General features: G+C 51.9%; 1 protein-coding gene across 6 annotated transcripts in view; it reads left to right on the top strand.

Annotated features, from left to right (window-relative positions):
- Positions 1 to 23,793, top strand: part of DOCK1 (dedicator of cytokinesis 1) — a 560,005-nt gene that overhangs the window by 534,908 nt on the left and 1,304 nt on the right. For all 6 annotated transcript variants that reach the window (XM_055560921.1, XM_055560923.1, XM_055560922.1 and 3 more), the window contains 4 exons: positions 7,231 to 7,376; positions 11,335 to 11,533; positions 15,461 to 15,614; positions 18,302 to 18,459. In XM_055560921.1, the coding sequence (XP_055416896.1) occupies positions 7,231 to 7,376; positions 11,335 to 11,533; positions 15,461 to 15,614; positions 18,302 to 18,459 (657 nt within the window). The remainder of the gene's footprint in view (positions 1 to 7,230; positions 7,377 to 11,334; positions 11,534 to 15,460; positions 15,615 to 18,301; positions 18,460 to 23,793) is intronic.

The raw sequence follows: 23,793 nt of genomic DNA on the forward strand, positions 1-23,793 counted from the left end.
GGCAGGGGTCGGGGGGCACGTCTCTTCATCACGCCATCTGACCCTGACAGGCCCACAGGGCAGAGTACCCAAGTCCTGCCCGTGGTGCCCGCTTAGGAAGTGGGGCAAGGAACGTCTGCCCCTTCCTCAGGTCCTCTGCCAGCGAATCTAGTCACCTCCTTTCAGTAACTGGAAATGTCTGGGTGAGCAAGCTTGAGTAAATGTGCTTGATCACCAAGGACCCTGCCGATGGCTGTGAATGCAATCTCCCCTTAGAGTCAGGGAGCAACAAAAAAATCTCATCGACCCACGGGACCCGGGCTGGTTCACGGAAACCCTGCTTCCAATCACACAGCAGAAGCAGAGGGTTAAAGCTCACACAGGGTAACAGCAGTCGTGATGTCCCAGAGCTGAGACAGAGCCTGTGCCCAGGCCAAGGGCAGAGTCGTTGAGGGGAGGAGCCGTGCACTGAAGTCTGAAACTTGCCTACTGGAGGAAGTGGCCATTGATCTAAGTCAAGGATAAGCTGCAGGGGGTGGGCAGGGTGCCGCCCAGAGAGAGGACTCACTCAGCAAAGGCTGGTGGCAGGAATCTGAGTGGCAAGCCAGGGGCTGGTGCAGACACAGCCATGCCTTGGGCAGAAGACAATTCGTAGGGCAGACTCGGAAAGATACCCAGCCTCACAGAACCTGGACTGCTGGGAGACTCTGTTCTGGGGTAAAGGGCAGACCTGGGCTTTTACTAAGAGTTTGTGTAAGGTTTCTGAGCCAGGGCTAACGTCAAGAGCATCATAAAAGAATGGCTGGTAATTTTTTTATATACTGTATGCGTCCTTTTTGGTTTTGGGATTTTTTTTTTTAATGTTGGAGAATAGCTGATTATCAATGTTAACGATAGTTTCAAGTGTCTGACTCTTCGCGACCCCATGGACTGTAGCCCTCCAGGCTCCTCTGTCCATGGAACTTTCCAGGTAAGAATACTGAAGCAGGTTGCCATTTCCTTCTCCAGGGGATCTTCCCAAGCCAGGGATCGAACCCTCGTCTCTTACGCCTCCTGCACTGGCAGGCAGGTTCTTTACCAGCTGAGCCTCTGGGGAAGCCCGGTTGCAGGTGTACAGAGGACACACATAAATGTATCCATTCTGCCCCAAACTCCGCTCCCATCCAGGCTGCCACATAACACGGAGCAGAGTTTCCATCCTTACTGATGCCAAGTGCCTGACAGTTTAAGGCCTGTGGTGGGCTTGAGACAGTCTTCGCGAGCTGGGTCTTAGCATTTCTGGGGGCAGGGCCAGGCACCACACCTCAGAGTGCTCCCGTGGTGTGCAGTTCAGAGCATCACTTCCTTCCTTATGGGAATCTTGGTGCGTCCTAGCCTTGACTGTGGGCTTGGGGGATGTCTTCCCAAACAGATGGTCCCCTTTCTACACTGTTTAGAGGTGAGCATCAGTGTGGCAAAAAGAGGCAATGAGACCTCTTCTGGTCTGGAATCCTGTGCCCACTGGCATGGACGGGGTGTCTGTGAGCAGGTCTAACAGGTTATCCTGCAAAGGGAAGGCAGGCTGCAGCAGTTACCCCACCGCTCAGGACCCAGAGCCCTCTAGCCCCTAAAGAACCACGTGTCCAACCAGGCACGCCAGTCTGGCTTCATTTTTAGCCCAGCTCCATCCGTCTGCCATTCTCAAAAGTTTTCTGCTGCTCTATGTTGAACTGACTTCTTTTTCCACACATTTGTCTCACTTAGCAAATGCTAATTTAGTGCTTACCATGAGCCTGGTACCTTTCTGAGTTTTTCGTTTTGCAAGTAGGAAGTGCAGCCTGAGGAAGGAGGCGCTGCGGACATTTCGGGGTGGGGGAACCCACCTCTTTTAGAGGTGGAGGAACCTGAGAAGGGCCCCTAGCCTGAGGCCTCATGCTCGTAAGTAGCAAAGCTCTTCTCTTGCCCTTGTGGTTGGAGACAAGTCAGGAGCAGGACTCCTCCCCAGATGGGTTGACTTGGCTGTGATTACACCCTGCGCTCCCCCACCACCACCCCAAGCCCTGCTGGCCATGCCCAGGCCCCAGTGCCTCCAAGCCTGGGACCTAGTGCTCATCAGATGAGGTGTCTGTGGCCTTGGCTAAAGCAGAGCATGAGCTGAGAGTAACTCAGTTGCCGGGCTATGGTCTGAAGACCCAGCAGGCGGGAATCCAAGACTATCAGCCCCACTGGAGCAGCTCCAGATGAACAGACTTAAGAATCAGGGTGCTCTCCTGCCTGGCCACCGCAGAGGACCCTTCATGCAAGTCAGAGTCCTCGAACTACGCTTGATCACTTTGGAGCTTGCAACTCATTACAATCAGCATCGAGTGGCGGGAAGAGTTTCAGAGGGCATCACGATGCACCTCTTTCAAAGTCTGACGCCACTTTTAATTCTTTCTAAGAAATAAACACTTGTGCAAGCTCTGTGTTCTCTTTCTAAGTGAAACGCTTCCTCTTTGATCAATCATTTCCTGTATATTTCAAAATGACAGAAATCTGTCTGGCTCATCAGAACATCCTTCATATCCCTGTCTTCTGCTGTGATTCATTATTTCGGTGCAGGCTTGCTCTTGAGCACGGGGGCGGGAGTAGCGGGGTGGGTAGGAAGGCGGGGCTGTCATGTGGGCGGCGGTCTGCCATCCTTAGCTGGCGATAAGCCATTTGCACCACACCCTGAGAAGGCATCTTTTCCACCAATGTCTGACCCCTTTGTAGGGGCAGCCGGAGCATCTTGAAAATGCTGTCAGAAACAGAAGAAAGGGTGCATTTCCCACCCGTGGTGCCTCATCCCCTGGAGCTGTCTTCCTGAGTCCCCCCTTCATCCTGGGACCCCCAAAGGCAGGTTCTGCAGCCAGCTTCCCATGAGCAAACAGGAGGCCTGATACCCTGTCATTCTCTGAAAAATGTGGTGATAAAATGCAGTCTGGAATGAGGCTTTCCCTTCTTATCTACTTTGAGAACTTTCAAGCATCTCAGAATACTTTAAAAAGCAATATACTGTCATCCGGTTAAAAAAAAAAGATAGATTTAAAAATAAAAACCCCATAGAAAGGACATAAACCATTTTGTCAATTTTTCTGAGCCAGCCTAAGCCATAGAAAGGGAAGACTTGGACACCCTCTGACTCCTAATCCGTGAGCGGCTCCATCAGACCCCTGTCCAGCCCACTCAGTTTTGGCCTCATCCTACCAACCCTGGGCTCTGAGGAGCTGCCACTTCCCAAAAGAAAGTACAGGAACCCCAGCTCCTCCTGCTACTTGGGGAGGGAGGTGTGAAGAGCCCAGGGCCCCCAGAGTGGAGGCCACGAGCCTCAGTCATGTTCAGCACCGGCCCTATGCCTTCGCTGGCCCTTGGCCGTACAGGAGGCATCTGTCCATAGGCTCCTGAAAGAGTTCTGAGTTTGTCCTCCACTCCTTCCTTCTCTGTTTCATTTGAGTTGATGAGAACAGGGAGCCTCCCATGGCCCTCCCCCTTCTCCACTGTCATCCTCTGTCGCTTTCTGCATCACCTGGTTGCGGCCCTGATCGCAGACCCACCCATCCACCTGCCTCTGGGCCCCTTCACCCCTGTGCCCAGAAGAGCCCACGCTGTCCAGCCCCTCCAGCTCCCTGGGCTGGTCCCGCTCCACCACCGTCAGCAGACAAGACACCCAGGAGCCGCTGTTCATCCTTCTCGGGTCCTCGCCATGGTGTGCACAGACGGTGCTGTGGCTCACCTGTCACCCCTGCCTCCAGGACTTTCCCCCTCCAGCCCTCCCTCGGGGCTTCCCAGGTGGCTCAGCAGGAAGGAGTCTGCCTGCCAGTGTGGGAGATGGAAAAGACACTGGTTCGATCCCTGGGTTGGGAAGATCCCCTGGAGGAGGAAATGACAATCCACTCCAGTCATCTTGCCTGGAAAATTCCATGGACAGAGGAGCCTGGCGGGTATAATAGTTCATGGAGTCAAAAAGAGCCAGACACATTTGAATGACTAAGCAACAACAGCAAGAGGGCCCCCTTCACCATTTCCAGGGAGACTTGTTCCAGTGATTCTCGTACTGGGATCCATGGAACCCTGGGGTTCCTCAGAGGCCACTAAGTGGGGTGTTCATTGGGAGGGTAAGCTGATGACCCCCGCCTCCAGAGAGAAGTTCCCCTTGCCGTCTTCTATATGCTGGAGTTCAACAGAAAATTCCAACCAAGAGAAGAGTGGCTGATAAGGCTCAGAGGGCAGTCAAGGTGTGGGCTCTGGGTGGTGACCCTGAGGCTGCATGTCCTAGAGCACCCCATCTCTCCCCCTCCCACCTCCCCACCCACTCCCTCCTAATGCACCCCTGCGCATGCGCCCCCTCCTAGGGGCCAGCCTGTTGTCCCGGTGGGTTTCCAGTCCACAGCTGGCATTTGTGCAGCTTTGGAAAGGGATGTTTCTAGAAGACTGTGAAACGGGCCTGCGTCTCACCATACCCCCATGAAACCCCATCACCATGATTAAACGCAGTGAAACCAGCCATCCCCAGGACGCCATGGGCAGTCTGCACCCGTGGTGGGCATGGGTGGGCCTTCCGGACCACCCTGGAGAGGAGGATGGCGACCCGTGCGTCCTGGGACAAGCAGGCGTGATCTGTGAGGGGCTGGAGCACGTCTGTGCTTCGTGTCTGTACAGCTGGACATGAGGCTGCCATTCATGTAGCCGCCCTGCCTGTCACGTGTCATTGCAGGTCATCCTCGCCAGCCTCCCAAGGTGACGTGACTATCCCCCATGTGCTCAGGAGGAAGCTAGGTGTCCGAGCGGTTCTTTGTTTTATGCGAGGTCACGCAGTCCGTGCCGAGGCCGACATTCCCACCTGGTGGTCTCCCCACCCCCCCACTCAGTGCCTGTCCTGCTGCGGGGACACAGATGTCCCCTCCCTCACAATGTCCTAGCACTGGAGTTACCCAGTAAGGACTGGGAGGCCCTGATGGTTTCAGATGGAAAAGCGGAAGTCCTGGCTGCTCGATTTCTAGAGGCTCTGCTGGGTCAAGAAGGGCGTGTGAGGTGAATGGCCCAGGAGGAGGGCTCAGGGCCACCCCCAGTGGGTGCCCTGCTGACACAAGACCACCAGTGGCTTCTGGCCATCCCCGGCCAGAGCCCCCACCCTGCATCCCCCTTGCTTCATCCTTCACAGTCTTCCCGTCCATGCTCATGCATCCTGACCAAGACTCAGGGCTGCCTCTTGGGGCGCATCGCCAGCCCTGTGTGGTTGGGGGCGTTCGCAGCTGCTTGGGTCTTCCCAGGAGCTGGATGAGGGCAGCCTGTGGCCATATGCACCTCCTGGTCCACGGCTGGCTGGCTCCCGTGTGCCCACTCCCTGGACCCTGGCTGCTGTGAAGATCATTTCATCAGAGAAGTGGATACATTGTACAACTAAGCTACAAAGAAAGACACATTGTACAACAGGAGGGATATAGCCAGTATTTTATAATCATTAGAAATGGAATATAACCTTAAAGGCTGAGAAGAAAGATACTGTAGACTTTGAGTCTCTAGAAACATTTTTACAATTTAGGCTAATCTGCAAGTCACCATTTCCTTTTAGTTGCCTCCTAAAAGCCAGTTCATGGCAAAGGCTGTCTCCCTGGAGTTGGGCAGTGGCACCGTCATCAGTGCTAAAGTTAAGGCTGACCAGACCCTCGGTCCTGGCAGATTGCAGCTGGATAGTGAGCCACTGGTCAGCAAACTACGGCCTGACATCTGTTTTGTAAATAAAGTTTTATTGGAACACAGCCGTACTTATTTATTTCTGTATTGTGTATAGCTGTTTTCATGCTTGGGACAGAGACCTTACGGCCCACAGTCTAAAGTATTTGTCATTTTCCCCTTTGCAGAAAACGTTTACCAGCTCCTGCTTTCAAGTGCTCTTTTGCGACTTTGAACCTTTTACTATTTTTTACAAGCTTATTTCATTGAAGTATAGTTGATTTACAGTGCCGTGTTGAATGCTGCTGGACAGCACAGTGGTTCAGTTATACGTATATGTATTTTTCATATTCTTTTCCATTAGGATTTATCACAGGGTGTTGGATACAGTTCCCTGTACCTTACAGTTTATCCATTTTGTATGTAATAGTCTGCATCTGCTAATCCCAAACTCCCCATCCCGTCCCCCGCGAACCCCCGTCCCCCTTGGCACCCACAAGTCTGTTGAGCCTTTTACTATTGAAGAGATAAGGTACAGGTCCAATGGTATTTCATGGGCAAAACGTAGTTAAGAAACAGGCCCTCTTATCAGTGGTGTTATATAATCTGTAACCAGCCCGGGTCCCAAGCAGTTCTTCTGGTGGTGATGGGCTGAATGAACGCCAGCTTTGGTAGCATGGGGTTGGGGTTGAGGGAGGTTGAGCCACACAGAGAGGGAATGCCCTACAGAAATTTGATTTCCACATCCTGAGGGTTAAAAAAAAAGTTTCTGCACCAGCTGCTGTCCCAGCTGTGCCAACATCTGGCTTGAGAGGCAGGTACACAAGCATTTTGTAGCTAATTAGGTATTGACATGTGCTGTATTTCAGTGATGCTTATTTTGTTAATATACAGTTGTGTGACAAACAGAGGGTGGAAAACTGTATCCAGAGACCAGTTTTCTCTGGATGCATCACTGGTCCACTTCCTGCTAAGAAGGAGGAGCTTTAGCAACTCCAGCCATGGATCCAGCTGACCTACTGTGCCAGTCACTGGCAGGGAAGGAAACCCGCCTTTAATTAAGCAGCAGGAGCATCTCACTTCAGTCTAGAGAAGTTCAGTCCCTGTGCCTCCATGTATTTTGGTGATCTGCTTGGTTTGTCAGCATGCAGAGATATACACAGTTAGTCTAAACATCTTGCAAAGTCCTTAAGTCACATTCTAGGTATGTTCTGTAAATTACAATTCCTGGGCGATCAGTGCATTGTACTGACTTTGGAGCAGGGTAACGCATTGTGGTCTTGGTAAAGAAAACTGCATTTTAAATTAAAAAAGAAAAAGGAAAACCAACAAGAAAGTTCTTTCTGGTATTTTTCACAGTATCAAATCATATTTCAAAAAATCTCCAGATAACCATGGTTTTCACCTTCAGCTTTGGACAGGAACATCAACTGTTCATAAAAGTGTGGATTACTTTGGTATAGACTCCAGGCTGCTAAGACCACTTGGTCTGAGGTGTCTGACCATGCCAGGCTGGACATCTTTTGGCATGGACATCAAGCAAGTCACTCTCTTTCTCTCCCCTCTGCCCCAATCCAGCCCTCAAGTCTGGATGACAGAAGAGGCAGCCGTCCCCGGTCCATGGTCCGATCCTTCACCATGCCTTCCTCGTCCCGGCCTCTATCCGTGGCATCTGTCTCTTCCCTCTCATCCGACAGCACCCCTTCCAGGCCTGGCTCTGATGGGTGAGTCTGGCTCAGCAGTAGGGAGGGAAGAGAAGGGCTGGGGGTGGGGGGAGCAGGGGTGGTTGTGAGGAGCTCTCCAGGGTCCTGGATTTGTGATGACAGCTGAGAGGATTTCGGAATCTCAACACTCCCTTTGAAACGGAGATCATCCAAGACCTTTACAGCCATGGTGCCACTAAGACTTGTAGGGTCTTAGCAATTTTTGAGAACAGTCTCTCGCTTTGGGCTCCACTTTGGATGAGACTTCCATCAAACTATAAAACCTCAGTGAGTGTCCAGTCCTTGTCAGGGTGCCCCAGAGCAGTGAGGTGCGTTCCTTGCCAGTGGTGTGCTGTGCTTTCATCCCTTGCTCACTCCCAAGGCGTCACACCAGGGCAGGCCTATCATACTCAGGCAGGCTTCCCTGAAGGCCGGCAGGGCCACTTTCCTGCTGCAAGATCTTTTTTGAGACCCAATGTTGCTCTTGAGCACTGCTCTTAAGCCGAAGCCACTAAGAAGGGAACAGGAATGGGATAGATGAGTCAACATTTCATTGCACTCCCCTGTGTCTTCTGCAAAGACAGCCTCGATGTTGACATTTTTGTGCGTTTAGTGAGTAGCCTACATGTAAAGCTTGTTCTGATTATACAGAAAGAAAAAAGTGTCATGTGCTGTTTAAACATCCAAGAACTTCTAATTGTTTTACTGTCGAGTCTGCACAGTTGTGTGTTTGTCCAAGCCCATTTGGTTTACAATCCATCATCTTATCAAACCCGCAGGCTCTTGGCCCCAGCAACCCGCAGACACAAACTCCCAGAGCACCGCAAGAGACAACTCCAACCCCAGTGCCCTCTGTAGCCAACAGCTAGCATGCCCAATGGAGGAAAGAAAACTGTTCCCACTTTTTTTTTCTCTCCTTTTTCCCCTAACAGTAATTTTTGTCAGTGTCTGCTACTTACAAGGCCAAGTCCATATGGAAATTCTCGATTTAGAGGTATTTAAATCAAGGGCACTTGTCACTTAGAGCAAGATTGCTAAAGAAACTTAATTCCACTTCTCCCCAAGTAAATCCCCAGGCTAGTTATGAAAAGGGTTTTATATTTCCAGGAACGTAGGGGCGAGAGCAAAGAGTGAGCTAGAGGTTTTAGATGGAAGAGTTCCGTCCTGCACATGTGACTGCATGAGTGGAAACCATTGTCTCCTTCCCTGGAGCTGTATGTTTAACCTTAAACTAGAAGGCGTCTTTATTAGAGTCCAGATTTTCGTTCATTCACAGGGTTGTCCCCCTTAGCTACCCAACTAACGTGGAAGAAGTGAGACTCTGGCCCCAGATGGCACCGGTGGCGTGCAGAACAAAGCAGGGCAGGTGCCTGCCCACAGGTGCCTCGTCCTGTGAAACATTTCCAGCTCAGCCTCCTCTTTGGTGCTTTGTGTACTTGTCTGGATTTCACAGCACAGGTTTCACCCCGAGCTAGAAGATGTCCATTAATCGTTTATTTTCCTCCATTAGTTGTCTCAAGTTCTGTAAAACCTAGAATAAAATCATGAAGGTTTTTTTTTATTATTGTTGTTTATAAGAGATGTAACATTTAACACCTAATGGATGTTGATTTATTGCTAATTGCATATCTAGATGTCCCAAAATGCCTTCATAATCAAAGTCAACACTGGTGTATTCCATCAGTCATCTTCAGGTTTTTATTATGAGAAAGTTTCACGGGAAACATAATAGCATAATGAGGCCCTGTGCCCATCACCTGTGAGCCAACTTCAGCAGTGATCACCTCCCAGCCCATCTTCTTTCAGTCTGTACTCCACCCTCTCCCTCCTCCATATTATACATGAAGCAAGTCTCAGGCATTGTGTGATTTCATCTGTAAACATTTCAGTGTGGCTTTCTAAATGGTAGGAACTCAGAAAAAAACTCCCTTTAGCACAGGTGAAAGATGAACAGTCATTCCATACCATCATCAGATATTGGTTTTAATTTCCAGCTGGGTCATAAATGGCTTTTTTTTTTTTTTTTTAGTTTGTTTGAAACTAATCCAGATAAGACTCCCACTTTGGAGTTGGCTGCCATACCTCTTTGCATACATGCTAGATCACTTCAGTCATGTCCGACTCTTTGCGACCCTATGGACTATAGCTTACCAGGCTCCTCCATCCGTGGGATTCTCCAGGCAAGAATACTGGAGTGGGTTGCTGTGCCCTCCTCCGGGGATCTTCCCAACCCAGGGATCTAACCCAAGTCTCTCACATCTCCTGCATTGCCAGGCGGGTTCTTTACCACCAGCGCCACCTGGGCAGCCCTGCCATATCTCTTTAGTTCTCTTTTAATCAATAGATTTCCTCCTTCCACTCTCTTCTTTTAATTTCTCTTCCTTGTAATTTATTTGTTGAAAACTCCAGGTTGCTGCTGGTGCAATCCAGATTTTTCTGACTGCATCCCCGACAGTGTTATTGACTGTATCTCCGTGTCCCTCCTATTTCCTTCAGGTGGGTGGTCCCATCTAGAGACCTGTACAGATTCAGGCTTGATTTGAGGGCCGGATGACTTCATAGGTTCTTCCATTCAGAAGGACATTGTGCCTGACTATCTCTCTTGCAGTGATGTTAGCAGCTATTGATAATCAATGCCTACATTCAATACCATTACTGTTCAAATCCCTCTGCCCATCCAGTTTTTTTCTTTTTTTTTTTAACAAAACTAAGGAGATGTGATTCTTTCTCTCAGTGGTCAGCATCTTCCCTGGATTTGAAATGTGCTTCTCTGAATGACCCAGCTCAATGTGGATATCTGTGGTACCTCGCTCATGTTAGAGAGCCAAGCTGCTGGAATGGTCTTTTGATTAGAGCAGTGCTTTAGTTCTCCATTTCCTGTTCACAAGTAAATTTGAAAGAAACCACAGCTAGGATGGAAATGAGACCAGCTTTCTAAGTTGCCTTCTCTTAGGATCATTCTCCCCTCGAGGAAACCGATTTACTCTCCGGCTGTTTCGGGAAGTTAGGCTTGGAAGGTCGCAGTGAGGACTGGGGGCTCTCATAGGCTGGCTTGGGAACCTGGCCTTTTATCCCACATTACGGGGAATGGAGTTTGCCCTCCCATGGGGCTCTGGGACTGCCTGAGCAGCTCGAAGGCAAGGAGCTTCCATGAACCCTCTCAGCAGACCATTTTGCTTCTTTTTAACCATATAGGAATGAGGTGTGGACCACACTTTAAAAACACTCTAATCAGAAATCACAGTATGTGCTGTTTCTCCTATAGGACATGACTCACTTCTTTGAATAGGTCACATCTCTTTTTAAATACCATTTTCTTTTCATTCTGTGAATGGGTCGCCCAGTCCCCCGCGCTCAGAGGCAGTGGACCCTCACCAGTAGGTGGCAGAGCTGGGACCCAAATCCTCCTTCTCAAGCTCAGTTCTTGGCTGAAAATCTCAGGGCAACTCCACATCTTTGGGAGCTAGAGTTGACTTCTTTCTCACTGAGCCATCAAAGGCTTTCGAGTGGAAGCTCCCTGTGTACCAATGCAGACATTTCTTTGCATCAGCATCTGCCTGTTTCTCCTGTTCACATTCATAAATATGGCAGGGTGAATCTCTAAAAAGTGAGAATTTCCTTTTGGAAATAGATCTCAAATACCTTCCTCCGGCCATAAAGCAACAATAACCTCTGAATATCGTCATCCCATAGCCCAATCAGGCTTTCGTCCTGTCCATGTTGTTTTTTTCCCCCAGTTTGTTTCTATCGCGATGCAAGACCGTCACTATGGCAATCGGTAATAAGTATCTTAGGTGGCCCTTGAGCTTCCTTTCAAAATTATTTCTTTCCTTGTAAAGTTGGGCGGTCCCCAGACAGCACCTGATTCATAGTGAATGACTTTACATGGATCCGCAGGGCAAAAAGCAACAGTTTCTCCTAGAAAGACATCATTGATTGAAAGCAAAACAAAAAAAAAAACCAACAACGTTTTCTTTAGGTTCGCTCTGGAACCCCTCCTGCCGAAGAAAATGCACTCCCGGTCCCAGGACAAGTTGGACAAGGATGACCCTGACAAAGAGAAGAAGGACAAGAAGAAGGAAAAAAGGAACAGCAAGCATCAAGAGATATTCGATAAAGAATTTAAACCCACCGACATTCCCCTGCAGCAATCTGAGGCTGTGATCCTTTCAGAAACGGTAATTTCACAGGGAGCTCTCCCTCGCTCATCGGTAGCTGCCACAGGGGGCCTGTCTTTGCTCCACATTTTGCCAAGGGGGCTGTCCATCAGATTTCACTGAATGGGCTGTGAATAGTCATTTGAGAATCCAGGGCCTCTTGCATCCCTGCCCTTGTGTAACAGATGCTCCAGGACATCAGAGGCTCAGAGCAGACCTGCGTCTCTCTGGAGGATGCTGGTCTTTCCCTCCATCCCCCTATCCTCCAGGGCCCGGTGTGGGGGAGGGGGGCAGCCATCAGCGGGACCCACAGGGTTCCGGGCTCTGCAGCAAAGTGGGACTCACTCATTAGACACCCAGATGTCTCAGGAGGTGAACAGGGTGCTTGTGTTGTCAGGAAACAGTAATTCCAGGCCAGCTAACGCCGTTCCCCCACCCCCTCCTGACCAGAAATCGCTAAGCCGGTGTTCGGCGGGAGTGTTATAATCTGCTCAGCTAGAGTCCCAGAGCCCCTTCCCACAGGTTCTGCCAGCCATACGCCGTTCTGTGTTATCCTCCTCGCCTCATCTGTTCCATGCTTAAATCCCTTGGCCATCTTTCACAAGGATTTGGGGGGACCTAACTCGTGCTGGTGAGTTGACATTAAAAACGGATCCCAGGGACTCTCGTTCGTTCCAGAGACCAGGGTGTGTGGCAACAGGGAAACCCAAGTGCGCGCTCTCCTCCCAGGTCTGGGCTGGGGCGGGGGTGGGAGGGGTCAGCTGACGCCCCCAGCAGCGTGTCGCAGTGTGTGGAGTCTGGGGGCAAACTGAGGGCAGCTTCTGGGGTGAACTTTATTCAGAACGTGCCATTTATAGACTGGAGACAAAGCAAAGAGGAGGCTCTCACAGGCCATCAGCTTCAGAGATTAAGTTGGGCCTGGAGCTTGCAGTGGAAGGCCATTTGCGTCTACAGTGCCCAAGAATGTGCCTGCCCTGGGTGGAAGCCCCCGACCCCTGACCCGCCCTGGCGGTTACTGAACGGTTGCTTATCAAAGGGCTCAGGTGGGGCCACCGTTTAATAAGACACACTTCAGTGCTTGCTTGTCTCTTCAACACCGGAAGGCATGTTTCATCCAGACCCTTTGTCATGGAGACCAGCAGTCACGTGCTGCTTGGGTGCCTAGAGGACAAAGGAGACCCCAGACCACACAAGGTCTTCCTGCAGGCGAATGCTCTTGTGAGGCCTTTGGACAGAGTTCTGACTGCGTCTGGGCTGCAATGTTTCATGGGAGAAGCAGGCGGCCCAGGGTGCGGGCCTTGGGAAGGGACTGGCCTCTGGCTGGCACTCAGATGTGACCTCATGTGGTGCTATCCCAAGGTTTCTCATGACGCCCCTTCCCCCACCCACTGTGGGCTCCGTCCACTCTTCTGGAAAGCCGAGTGGCCAGCGACACTGCCGGGGCTGACCAGCACCCCTTCCTTCTCCCGAGTGTCCAGAACCCTACCCGGATGGGCCAACTGACAGCAGCGTGTTTTGAACATTTGCTAAGTGCAGACCTTGTGCGAGTCTGTCAGACGTTTTTCTTTAAGCTCTACTTTAAGACAGTAAAGCGGAAGGCCTCAGAGAATTTGAGCCAAGTGGCAGAGTTGATCCAAATCAAGTTCCGTGACAAGAAGACAAAGGATGTGCCGGCTTCGGCCATCGTCACAGTATAAGTTCTGTCCCTCCCCGCTGTGGTCCCGCTCTCCTGCAGAGACAGGCTGAGTTCAGCCCAAAGTGCCACTCCCACCCCCCGATCTCCAGCGGGCCTGAGTGCTCTCCAAAAACGCAGCAGAACCCACCGAGGTCAGGGCACAGAACCCTGCCCCTGCTGTCAGCCTCCGAGGAGTCTCAGAACAGCCACGGCTGCAGTGCTAGGGGCCAGGCATCCTGGCTTCTTGCCGGAGGCAGGCTGGCTGTTCTTGGTCCAGCCAAGGTCCCAGTCTGTCCTCTGGGTGACAGGTGCTGGCAAGGTCTGTGGGTCCAGCTGGGCACCTGGAGTTTCCCGTTCAAGCCTCCATGTGCCCATGACCAGCCGGGTGCTGCAGGACAGAGCGGGTTGGCAGGGGGCGGGGGTCTCAGGGAGCAAAGATGACTGAGTGGCAGCAGCAGCCCCATCCCCAGGGTGGTGCCCTGGTGCCCTGGGGTTGCTGCACTCTTGGCACCCACCTGCCCTCTCTCCACACTTCTGCAGAGGTTTTTCTCTACTTCCTCTTTGGGGCTGAGTTCAGCTTCCTACCTGAATTCGCATCATCAGCAATGTCATGACCTCTAGCCGAGCCTCTCAGGACCTGGAGCGGGGAGGGGCCCTCCACGTGCCATTTGCATCTCACCAGTAAACCATCCCCTGCCCCCTGAACTGTCAGGATGTCACCTGATGGGAAGGGAAAGGTGGGAAGAGCGCCCTGGATCCCTCTTCAGTCCCCACACACATGCACCCAAGGGGAGCCCCGAGCTCAGCCAGGCTGTCCCAGGCCTTCCACAGCAGGTGGGCTGTTTCTGCAGGTGGCTGGGGACACCTGGACTCCGGGATCTGCTTTGCTGGCATAGGGCAGCTCCAGAAGCCAGCCTGTTGGCCAGAGTCCCCTCAACCACACTGCTTACAAAAGGATTTAAGCCTTCCAGCCTCCAGGGAGGCCCTGCCTTTGCAGACCACCCAGTGGAACACGCTGCCGCCCACCCACTCTGCAGCTGGCCCTCACCAGCAGGCCCGTCCGCACCCCCTGCCCCGGGAGCCAAGCCCGAAGCCCAGCCCATCCTGGGGCCGAAATCTTGATTCTTCTTTCTCAGCTGGGTTAATAACTGTCCTCGTTGCTCCTACCTGAGAGTATTTTGCACTGCTTATGTTCCCCCAGACCTGACGATCTGAGACCAAGTTGTAAGACGTAGAGAAATAAAAATTCCCAATGTTACAGACATGGGAAAAGGCTTAGCTGCTTAAAGTCAGGTGCATCTGAAAGTCAGAGATGGGGAAGACAAATGCAATGAGAAGTAGAAAGAATTCCTATTCAGTCGTAGCATAGCCTGAGAGAAGAAAGAGAAGGTGAATGAAGGAAATCCTTTAGCAAGTTTCTAGACTTTCACACACCTGCCAAGAAAGGCCAAGAAATTAGTCCCCTGGGGCGTTCTGGTCACTGCACAGGTCATTGAGTCCACTTCCGACCCGGTGGGGCTCTCCCCCACACCAAGTGCCCGTGTCACATTCCTGTTCAGGAGACACGGATGTGACATCCCCCCGACTGTGTAAGGAGACTGGGGTGAGGCCTGGGTTAGTTTGCTGGGACTGCAAGAACGGCATCCCACAGGCTGGATGGCTTCAGCAGAGGCTGATGGTCTCACAGTCTGGAGGCTGGACATCCAAGGCCAAAGTGCCAGCAGGGCTGGCTTCCTCTTAGGCTGTGGTGGGGAGTCTGCTCCAGCCCCTCGCCCAGCATTCCCCTCTCCCTGCCTCTCTGCCTTCATCTTCACACAGCCCCGTCCCGTGCGCTTGTGTCTGGGTCCGAATCTCCCCACTTTATAAGGACACCAGTCACACTAGATCAGGATCTGCTGTAACAGCATCACTCGACCTTGACCGTCGGCAAGACCGTGTTTCCAGATGTGGTCATCTGCACTGGTGCTGCAGGTCAGGACTTCCGCAGAGGAATTGTTGAAGTGGCATTAAGTCAGCCCAGTGTCTGCTCAGGGGTCAGCGGCTCAGTCATATCCGACTCTTCCTGACACCATGGACTGTAGCCCACCAGGCTCCTCTGTCCATGAAATTCTCCGGCCAAGAATACTGGAGAGGGTTGCTATGCCTTTCACCCGGGGATCTTCCAGACCCAGCGATCGAACACGCATCTCCAGCATCTCCTGCATTGGCAGGTGGCTCTGTCCCACTGAGCCACCTAGGACAGACCCTAACTACACTCTCTCTGTCCCACGTAGATCAGCCCTCTGCGGCCCCAGAGACCGAAGAGCCAGGTGATCAACGCCATGGGGGGCGAGCGGCGCTTCTCGGTGTCTCCGTCCTCCCCATCCTCCCAGTCCACGCCACCCCCGGTCATGCCAAGGGCCAAGCTCAGCTTCAGCCTGCAGTCCAGTAAGTGAGACGTCGTCCCGTGTGAATTCCTGACATTGTGCTGTGACCTTCCCCCTCTGTTGAAGGCTCTCACTTTAGACTGGCTTCTTTTCAGTCCAGCAGCCGGAGAGAGTGTTGATGAGCCCCTGACTTTGGGGAGTGTCCCCCAGGACTGGAGCGGGTCAGGCCACAGCTGAGTCCCGGGTTCCTGTGCTCCCTGGGTGGACAGTGCAGGACCCGGCCAGTGCTCCAGACCTCCTGCGTGCTGGGGGTGACTCGAGAGCACGTGGGGCATCCCCCATTTCATGTCATGAGATGTTGCAGCCCACTCAGTGGGGAAGGGACCTTTTTGTGTGCAGGAGGAATGGGAAGGAAAGAGCCCTTCCAGGCCGTGCTGAGGGGCTAAGGGTAGAACTTACCTTCCAGTTCTGCCCGATTTCTAGGGCTACTCAGCATAATTCCTACAGACTTGGTGGCCCCAAATATCAAAAAGTTATTCTCTCATAGTCTGGAGGCCAGGAGTCTGAAATCAAGTTATCTCCAGTCCTGCTTCCATCTAGGACAGGGGTCCCCAGCCTCCAGGGTCTAACGCCTGATGACCTGAGGTGGAGCCGATGTAGTAATGATAGAAATAAAGTGTACAGTAAATGCAACGCCCTTGAATCATCCCCAGACCATCCCCGGCCCCACCCCCGCATCCATGGAAAAGAGTTGTCTTCCACAAAAAGGTTGGGGACTAGTGTTCTGGTGGACTCCCACAGCCCTCGGAGTTCCTTGGCTTGTATACTCATTCCTCCAGTCCCCTCACCCCTCTCTTCCCAGGCTGTTTGTTTTCTCTTCTTATGGGAGACTGCAGATGGGGTTCAGGGCTCCCCATAAATCCAGGATGATCTCATCTCCAGATCCTTCTGCAAAGACCCTCTTTTCAAAAAAAGTCTAAGGTTCTGAGTGTGTGCTCAGTCACTCAGTCGTGTCCGACTCTTTGTGACCCCATGAATGGCAGCCCACTGGGCTCCTCTGTCCGTGGGATTTTTCTGGGCAAGAATACTGGTGTGGGTAGCTGTTTCCTTCTCCAGGGGGTCTTCCTGACCTGGAAATTGAAACTGCAGTCCCCTGTGTCTCCTGCATTGCAGGCAGGTTCTTTACTGCCAACCCACCTGGGAAGCCCTCTGAGGTTCCAAGTGGATGTGAATCTTGGAGGGATGCAAGTGGTACCCTAGTTTTCACCCCTGAAGTCAGGCCAGCCAGAGAGGTGACGTCCTGGCAGGAAGGAGGTGGTAAGAACTGAGGATGGCAGCAGACGAGAGAGCCAGGAGGACCCACTGTCCTCCGCGTGGCTGGAGATGGGGCGGGGACCCTGGCCCTGGGCAGTGGTTTGTTGCCCAGTGGCCGGCCGCCAACAATCATCCTCAGCTCCTGCTTTCTTCTTGCTGCAAGGGGAGCAGCGGCCATTCCCGAGACAGTCTGTCTGGTCGGGAGTCAGGGCTGCCCCGGGGATGAGCCTCAGGGAGCCAGGCTTTGCTGGGTGTCGGAAGGGAGACAGTCTCCAGGGGGGTGTCCTGGCTCACTTCATACATCCTTATGCTGTAACCCGAGATCTTCACAAATATTTTATTGATTTTTTAAATAAATAGTTAATAAATAGGCACATTGCCGCTGCAGTGGAGGACACTCTGGTGGTCCCTTGAAATTAAACATAGAGTCCCCATAACCCCCAGCAAGCCCGCCCCTAGACATTCGCCCAGGAGACCTGGACACACAGGCTCAAACAGATAGTGCAACTTCTATCCTTAAAAATGATTAAAGTGGCAAATTTTAAATAAAGGCCAGAGTAAAAGCAACCAGCCAGCCAGTCAGGAGAGCGATCATTCCATCAGAGGCCACCTTCTCACGCCTCGATTCAACCGCAAGGCCTCCTTATCAATTGACACCCCTTGTCCTAGGGAGCACGCTAATGACTCCTAATGACTTTCCATCTGATGCATCAACGGGTAGGACACCCAACAACAAAAATGCCCGTTTCTGTCTTTAACATAAAAGGCAAATGATTTCTTAGAGTCTCAACAAAGGCTGAGAAAATAGATTGTCCTAATGATCACTCCTCCCTTTGAAAACGACTGCTTTTCAGTTTACTTTAAAAAAAATCAGTACTGCTTCCCTTTGGCTTATTTAAAGCCGCAGTCACAGAGGCAGCTGCCGCTAATACCTGCCTTTCATAGGATCGTGGCTTTTCCTGTTGTGAGAGTTTTGACAAGCAGGTGGGCTGGTGGTGATCTGTGTTGTTGGACTCAGCTGAGTACAGCTCCCTGTAGGAGGCTGGGGCAGCGACCTGGCGGATTCTGAACACTCCAGGCAGATATGGTCCTTGTGACCCCCGAGCTGTATAGATGCCCACAGGCATGGCAGTCGAGGAGAGACCAGAGGGGTCCCAGGTGGACATGGCTGTTTTTCCAGTGGTCTGATCCATCCTTTAAGCTCGGGGTTCAGCATCCCATGATTCTCCTTCTGGAACATTCCCTCGCAGGGGACACAGCCCCGGCCTTCTCTGCCCCCTCCCGATCTCTTCGCTGCCCATTGACAGGCATTTCTGGGGGTTAAAGGGTTCCCACCACCCAGCCAGTCCTGAGAGGGCACGAAGCAGCCGTGTAGGGATGCGCATCACTCCCAGTGGGGACGGGGGTGTGGTTCTCATTCTCCCCCTCTTCCAGGTTTGGAGCTGAACGGCATGACCGTGGCCGGGCTGGACGTGGCTGAAGTTCCGCCCCCTCTGCCTCTCAAAGGCACCAGCACGGACTACGGGACCTTGACCGAGAACCTGGACTTGACGGGCTCGCCAACGCCCCCGCCCCCTCCTCCTCATCAGAGGGTAAGTCAGGGCTCAGGAACATGGATCCATCCTCTCTTTCCCTCCACAAGACAGGAGTTCTTCCTTCTTTCCTTCTTGATGTTGGCATGTTTACTTTGGACAAGCCAAGGCTTGATTTCCAGGAAAGAGGTGGCAGTGGTTAGAACGCAGACGTGTGTGGCCTGGGGTCCTGTGTCATCCCCACAGGAACATATGCTCCCAGGCATTCCTGTGTCATCACCATGGGAACGTACATTCCCAGGGGGACCTTGCAGAGCGGGGAGAATTCCAGCCGGTGGGTCCAGGGGCCACTCTCGTGACCTTGGAGGTCATTGCCCTTGAGGTGCAGTTCTTATGAGAGTTTGGTTTTGAAAAGTAGCTTTTTGTAGGAAGACATTTGTCATTTGAAGAAGCTGACTGATGCCACACGCGGGGGACACGTCATGCTCGTGGACACTGCCCTTGCCCTGAAGAAGCCCTGGTCCCATCCTGGTCCCAGGCAGCCTCGCTCTCCCACTGACCGTGTGTAGATGGGGATGGGTGCACACCACATGAAGAAACTGTAGCGGAGTATGAGATTTGGCTCCAGCTGGAGCACACCCCAGCTCCTCGAGGTTGCCCGTTCCTAGCCCCGCCTCTAGCCCTGGGACCTGTCCCCACCCCACTTAGATTCGGGGTGCTGGCTGTCACCAGCATGATCAGCCAACTCGGGCCTCCTACGCATCATCCTGAGGCTGGTCCCCCCGTGGAAGCTGTCACTCATCTGGCCTGACATGTGCTCACTGCTCGGGCCTCTGGGCCTGCCTACTGATGCAAGTATCAGCCAAAACTCTGAAAAAGCCACTTTAACCCGATGGCAGCTCTAGAAACACTCTTCTGAAGTCCCCCACCTTCTCTCCTGCTTCTCAAGGCTGTGGTCACTCGGGCAGCTCTGTTGTTGGCTGGCCTGGCCACATGCAGAGGCCAGCGTGTGCCTCTGAAATGACCCCACGGTGCCGGGAGATCTGCGTCCAGGTTCTTCCATCCCCCGGCCACACTGCTCACAGCCCAGTGAAATAGAAGCCTTGTGGGCTGAAGAGTGAAGCAGCCTCCCTGACTCATGCAATCAATCAGTCAGTCTCCATAAAGTAAGTTACACAGCAACCGAGCTCCTGGAGACATTGGAGACACAAGCTGGCTCTGTGGCCAAGATCCTTTGCATAACAGCAAGGTGTGGGTTTTCTTTCCCCTTCTAAAACAATATAAATCCTATATCCTTCTTTTTTTTTTAATGGAAACTTTCTCACCAAGTTTCTTGCAAGTTTATTCTCTCTTCTTGTGAGAGGAGTGAAAAAGACAGGGGATTTATTAACACTGTATTTATTTGACTGGGCTTCCCAGGTGGCGCTAGTGGTAAAGAATCTTCCTGCCACTGCAGGAGACACAAAGACTCAGGATCCATCCCTGGTTTTGGTAAGGTCTCTTGGAGAAGGAAAGGGCAACCCACCACAGTATTCTTGACTGGGAAATCCCATGGACAGAGGAGCCTGGCGGGCTACAGTCCGTGGGGTCACAAAGAGTCGGACAGGACTGAGCGACTGAGATCACCACAACACCCGATTTATTTGATTATTTCTTTTGTGTAAGAAAACCAAATAAGCAGTGGGGCTTCATCTTCAGGGCTGAAGGAATGGATTGTCCTTCCATGGGACTTTCGAATCAGCTCTCTGTCCCTTGAGATTCCACAATGGGGCGCCAGCCGTGGAGAAGGGGCCAGGCAGCTGGAATGGTTGGTAGCAACTGAGGAAGCGTAAGCCTGACCCTTCCCACAGGTTTTAACCACAGGTTAGAATAAAAGGAGACCCAGGGAGCCGAGTGGGCACGTTGATTGGTTGGGGTGTTGTTTTCCTAACAGCGGAGTTAATTGATTCCCTCACCTTTCATACCTGTATTTTACTGGAAAAGCAAGACAAGAATGTCCTCCGGGTCTCCCGACACTGAACACTCTGAACTTGAAAATGAGAGCAAATCCATTTTTGTTACAGGGCAATTCAGGGGAAACATTTGATGACCTCAGTTTCTGCATTGTGTTGTTTTTGTTTGGTTGCTAAGTCATGTCCAACCCTTTTGCAACCCCATGGACTGTAGCCCTCCAGTCTCCTCCCTGTCCATGGGATTTCCCAGGCAAGAATACCAGAGCGGGTAGCCATTGGCTTCTCCAGGGACCCTTCTCCGCCCAGGGATCAAACCCGTGTTTTCTGCATTGGCAGCTGGGTTCTTTGCTACTGAGCCACCCGGGAAGCCCCCGCAGCTGTTAGTGGAAGGGCAAACACACACCAGCTCTGGCTCCATGCGTAAAGGCATTGTGAATGCCACGATATTAATCACCCGAGTCTCCTTGCTCTTGGTCTGCTCTCTGACTCACCTGCAGCATGAGTGCACCTTCAGGAACAGGCCTGTGGGCCAGGGTGTCATCACCCGGTGTCGGGGGGCGCCTCCCTGGCAGGCCCTGAGGTCTGCTATAGGACTACGATTGTTCGCCTGCTCTGGGGGCTGGTCCACAGCCTCCTGTCATCACCCTCAGGCTTGGAGTCAGCTGTCTAGCTGTTGCCACTTTAAATCGTCCTTTCTTTAAAAATGGCTCACACTTGCCTGCACCGTCTACTTCCACGCGTAAACAAGCAACCGTCTCATCAGACCTGGAAATCAGTGTTTCTTTTGACCATTCTTTTTCCATTTTTGTCATCATTTTTTAAAAATATTCATTTATTTATTTGGACTGTGCCAGTTCTTAGTTGCAGCACACAGGATCTTTAGTTGTGGCATGTGAACTCCTAGTTGCAGGATGTGGGGTCTAGTTGCTAGACTGTGGATAGAACCCAGGCCCCTTGCATTGAGAGCGAGGAGTCTTAGCCACTGGGCCACCAGGGAAGTTCCTCTTTTGACCATTCTTACCATATCTGGGTTGGAAAGATTCCCCTGGAGAAGGAGATGGCAACCCACTCCAGTGTTCTTGCCTGGGAAATCCCCTGGACAGAGGAGCCTGGTGGCCTACAGTCCATGGGGTCGTAAAAAGTCAGACAGGACTTAATGACTGAGCACTACAAATCTATTCTTTTACCTCTCTTGTTACGATGTCTAAAAATCATTATATCAGTTCTGTTTTCCACCTTGACTCTCTTCTCTCTGTTAAGCCCTGGGTCACTTTAGTATTTATTTGCCTGTGAATTAGGAGGAACTTGGGTGATGAGTTAGATGCTGCTTTGCCACCGTCCTGCCCTTGAAACTTCTTTTTTCACGTTGAGCTGAACGTGCGCCTGCTCTGAGAGGCTGTTAACAGCACACTCCCACCTGCAGAGAACAGTGCTCTGCGAGCCCCTCTGCTTTGTTCTGCCTGTGGCTCGTGCCCGCTTATCCTGGTCTGTGTATTTCTTCGTCTGCTCGCTCATTCATGCATTCATCTGTTCACTCACTCATTCATTTACCTAGGTGGTCAACACGTGACCTCTCGTGCACGTCACATGCCCACCAAGAGCAGGGCACAAGCTGCCCTTGGTCACTCACACTCTGGCAGGTCCATTCAGTGTCTCCTGTCACCATTACAGTTCTAAATTCATTCTTGAGATTGAAAAGCAAACTATGGGCTATATCCAGCCAGCCACCTGTTTCTGTAAAAAAAACTTAAAAAAAATTTTTTATTGGAGTATAGTTACTTTATAATGTTGTGTTCAGTTCAGTCGCTCAGTCGTGTCCGACTCTTTGCCACCCTGTGAACCGCAGCACGCCAGGCCTCCCTGTCCATCACCAGCTCCCGAGGTTTACCCAAACCCATGTCCATTGAGTCAGTGATGCCATCCAACCACCTCCTCCTCTGTCATCCCCTTCTCCTCCTGCCCTCAATCTTTCCCAGCATCAGGGTCTTTTCAAATGAGTCAGCTTTTCACATGAGGTGGCCAAAGTACTGGAGTTTCAGCTTCAACACCAGTCCTTCCAATGAACACCCAGGACTGATCTCCTTTGGGATGGACTGGTTGGATCTCCTTGCAGTCCAAGGGACTCTCATGCTGTGTTAGTTTATATTATATAGCAAAGTGAATCAGCTATACAGATACATATATCCTCTGTTGGATTTCCCTCCCATTCAGGTCATCACAGAGCTCCCTGTGCTCTTCATTAGGCTCTTGTTGTTGTTGTTCAGTCACTCAGTTGTGTCTGATTCTTTGCAACCCCGTGGTCTGCAGCACAGCAGACTTTCCTGTCCTTCTCATTAGTTATCTATTTTATATGCAGGAATGTCTGCGTGTCACTCCCAAGCTTCCAATCCATCCCACCCCCTCTGCCCCTCTTGGGGTCCATACATTGTTTCTCTACGTCTGTGTCTCTGGTTCTGCTTTGCAAATGTTCATCTGTAGCATTGGAAGACAGCTGCAGCCATTTCTTGATAAACTGTGCTTCCTCCATGAAGAGTTTAAATATCCCCTCAACCTTGCTCATCCCCATTATTTACGAATGCAGAAGAGACTGTGGGAGAGAGACTGTTTTGTCAACAGGTCAGGGGGATGGTGGCCACAGGGGCCAGTGTAGCCCGGCTGACCCTCTCTCCTGTGGCCTTTCCATTTCCGAGAGCACGGCAGGCCTCTGGCCCAGCTCCGGAGAGCACCTCCAAGGACTTGTTTGTCCCTGAGCATCTTCAAGGGATGTAAGGAAGGGCCTGTGGGTCCTCTTCCCAGAGGGGCTCAGCTGTGACGTGGCCAGGCTGCCTGGGTGGCCCTGGGTCCTGCGTTGTCCCCCTTCCCTTGTTCTTGACCATTTCAACTGCCCAATTCTGAAACCAGTCCATTTCCAGGCACCCCTCGATCAAGAGCACATGGATTTAGAACCACCCTAGGTGGCTCAGTGGTAAAGAATCCGCCTGCAGTTCGGGGCCTGGGATCTGTCCATGGTCTTAGCAACTAGATCCCACATCCTGCCACTAAGAGTTCACACGCCACAACTGAAGACCTAGCAGGAGATGCTAGAGACACGGATTTGATCCCTGGGTGGGGAATACCCCCTGGAGGTGGAAATGGCAACCCACTCCAGTATTCTTGCCTGGGAAATCCCAGGGACAGTGGAGCCTGGTGGGCTACAGTCCACGGGGTTGCAAAGAGTCAGACACAACAGAACATGCAAGCATGCACGATTAAAACCACCACCCAAAGAGCAGTGGCTACACTTCTCAGAGGCTGTTCAGATGTCTGATGTGTGTGCTTTGTAAAAAGTGGTTCATCAGAAACCCTGGAAAGGCCTGTGGCCACCAGCAGCCCGGTCCTGAGAGTGGTGACCTGCCAGCCCCGCATTGCGGGGAGAGGACGTTCCCACCCAGGACTGCAGGTC

Source organism: Bubalus kerabau, chromosome 22, assembly GCF_029407905.1.
Source record: "Bubalus kerabau isolate K-KA32 ecotype Philippines breed swamp buffalo chromosome 22, PCC_UOA_SB_1v2, whole genome shotgun sequence".
NCBI classification, from domain to species: domain Eukaryota; kingdom Metazoa; phylum Chordata; class Mammalia; order Artiodactyla; family Bovidae; genus Bubalus; species Bubalus kerabau.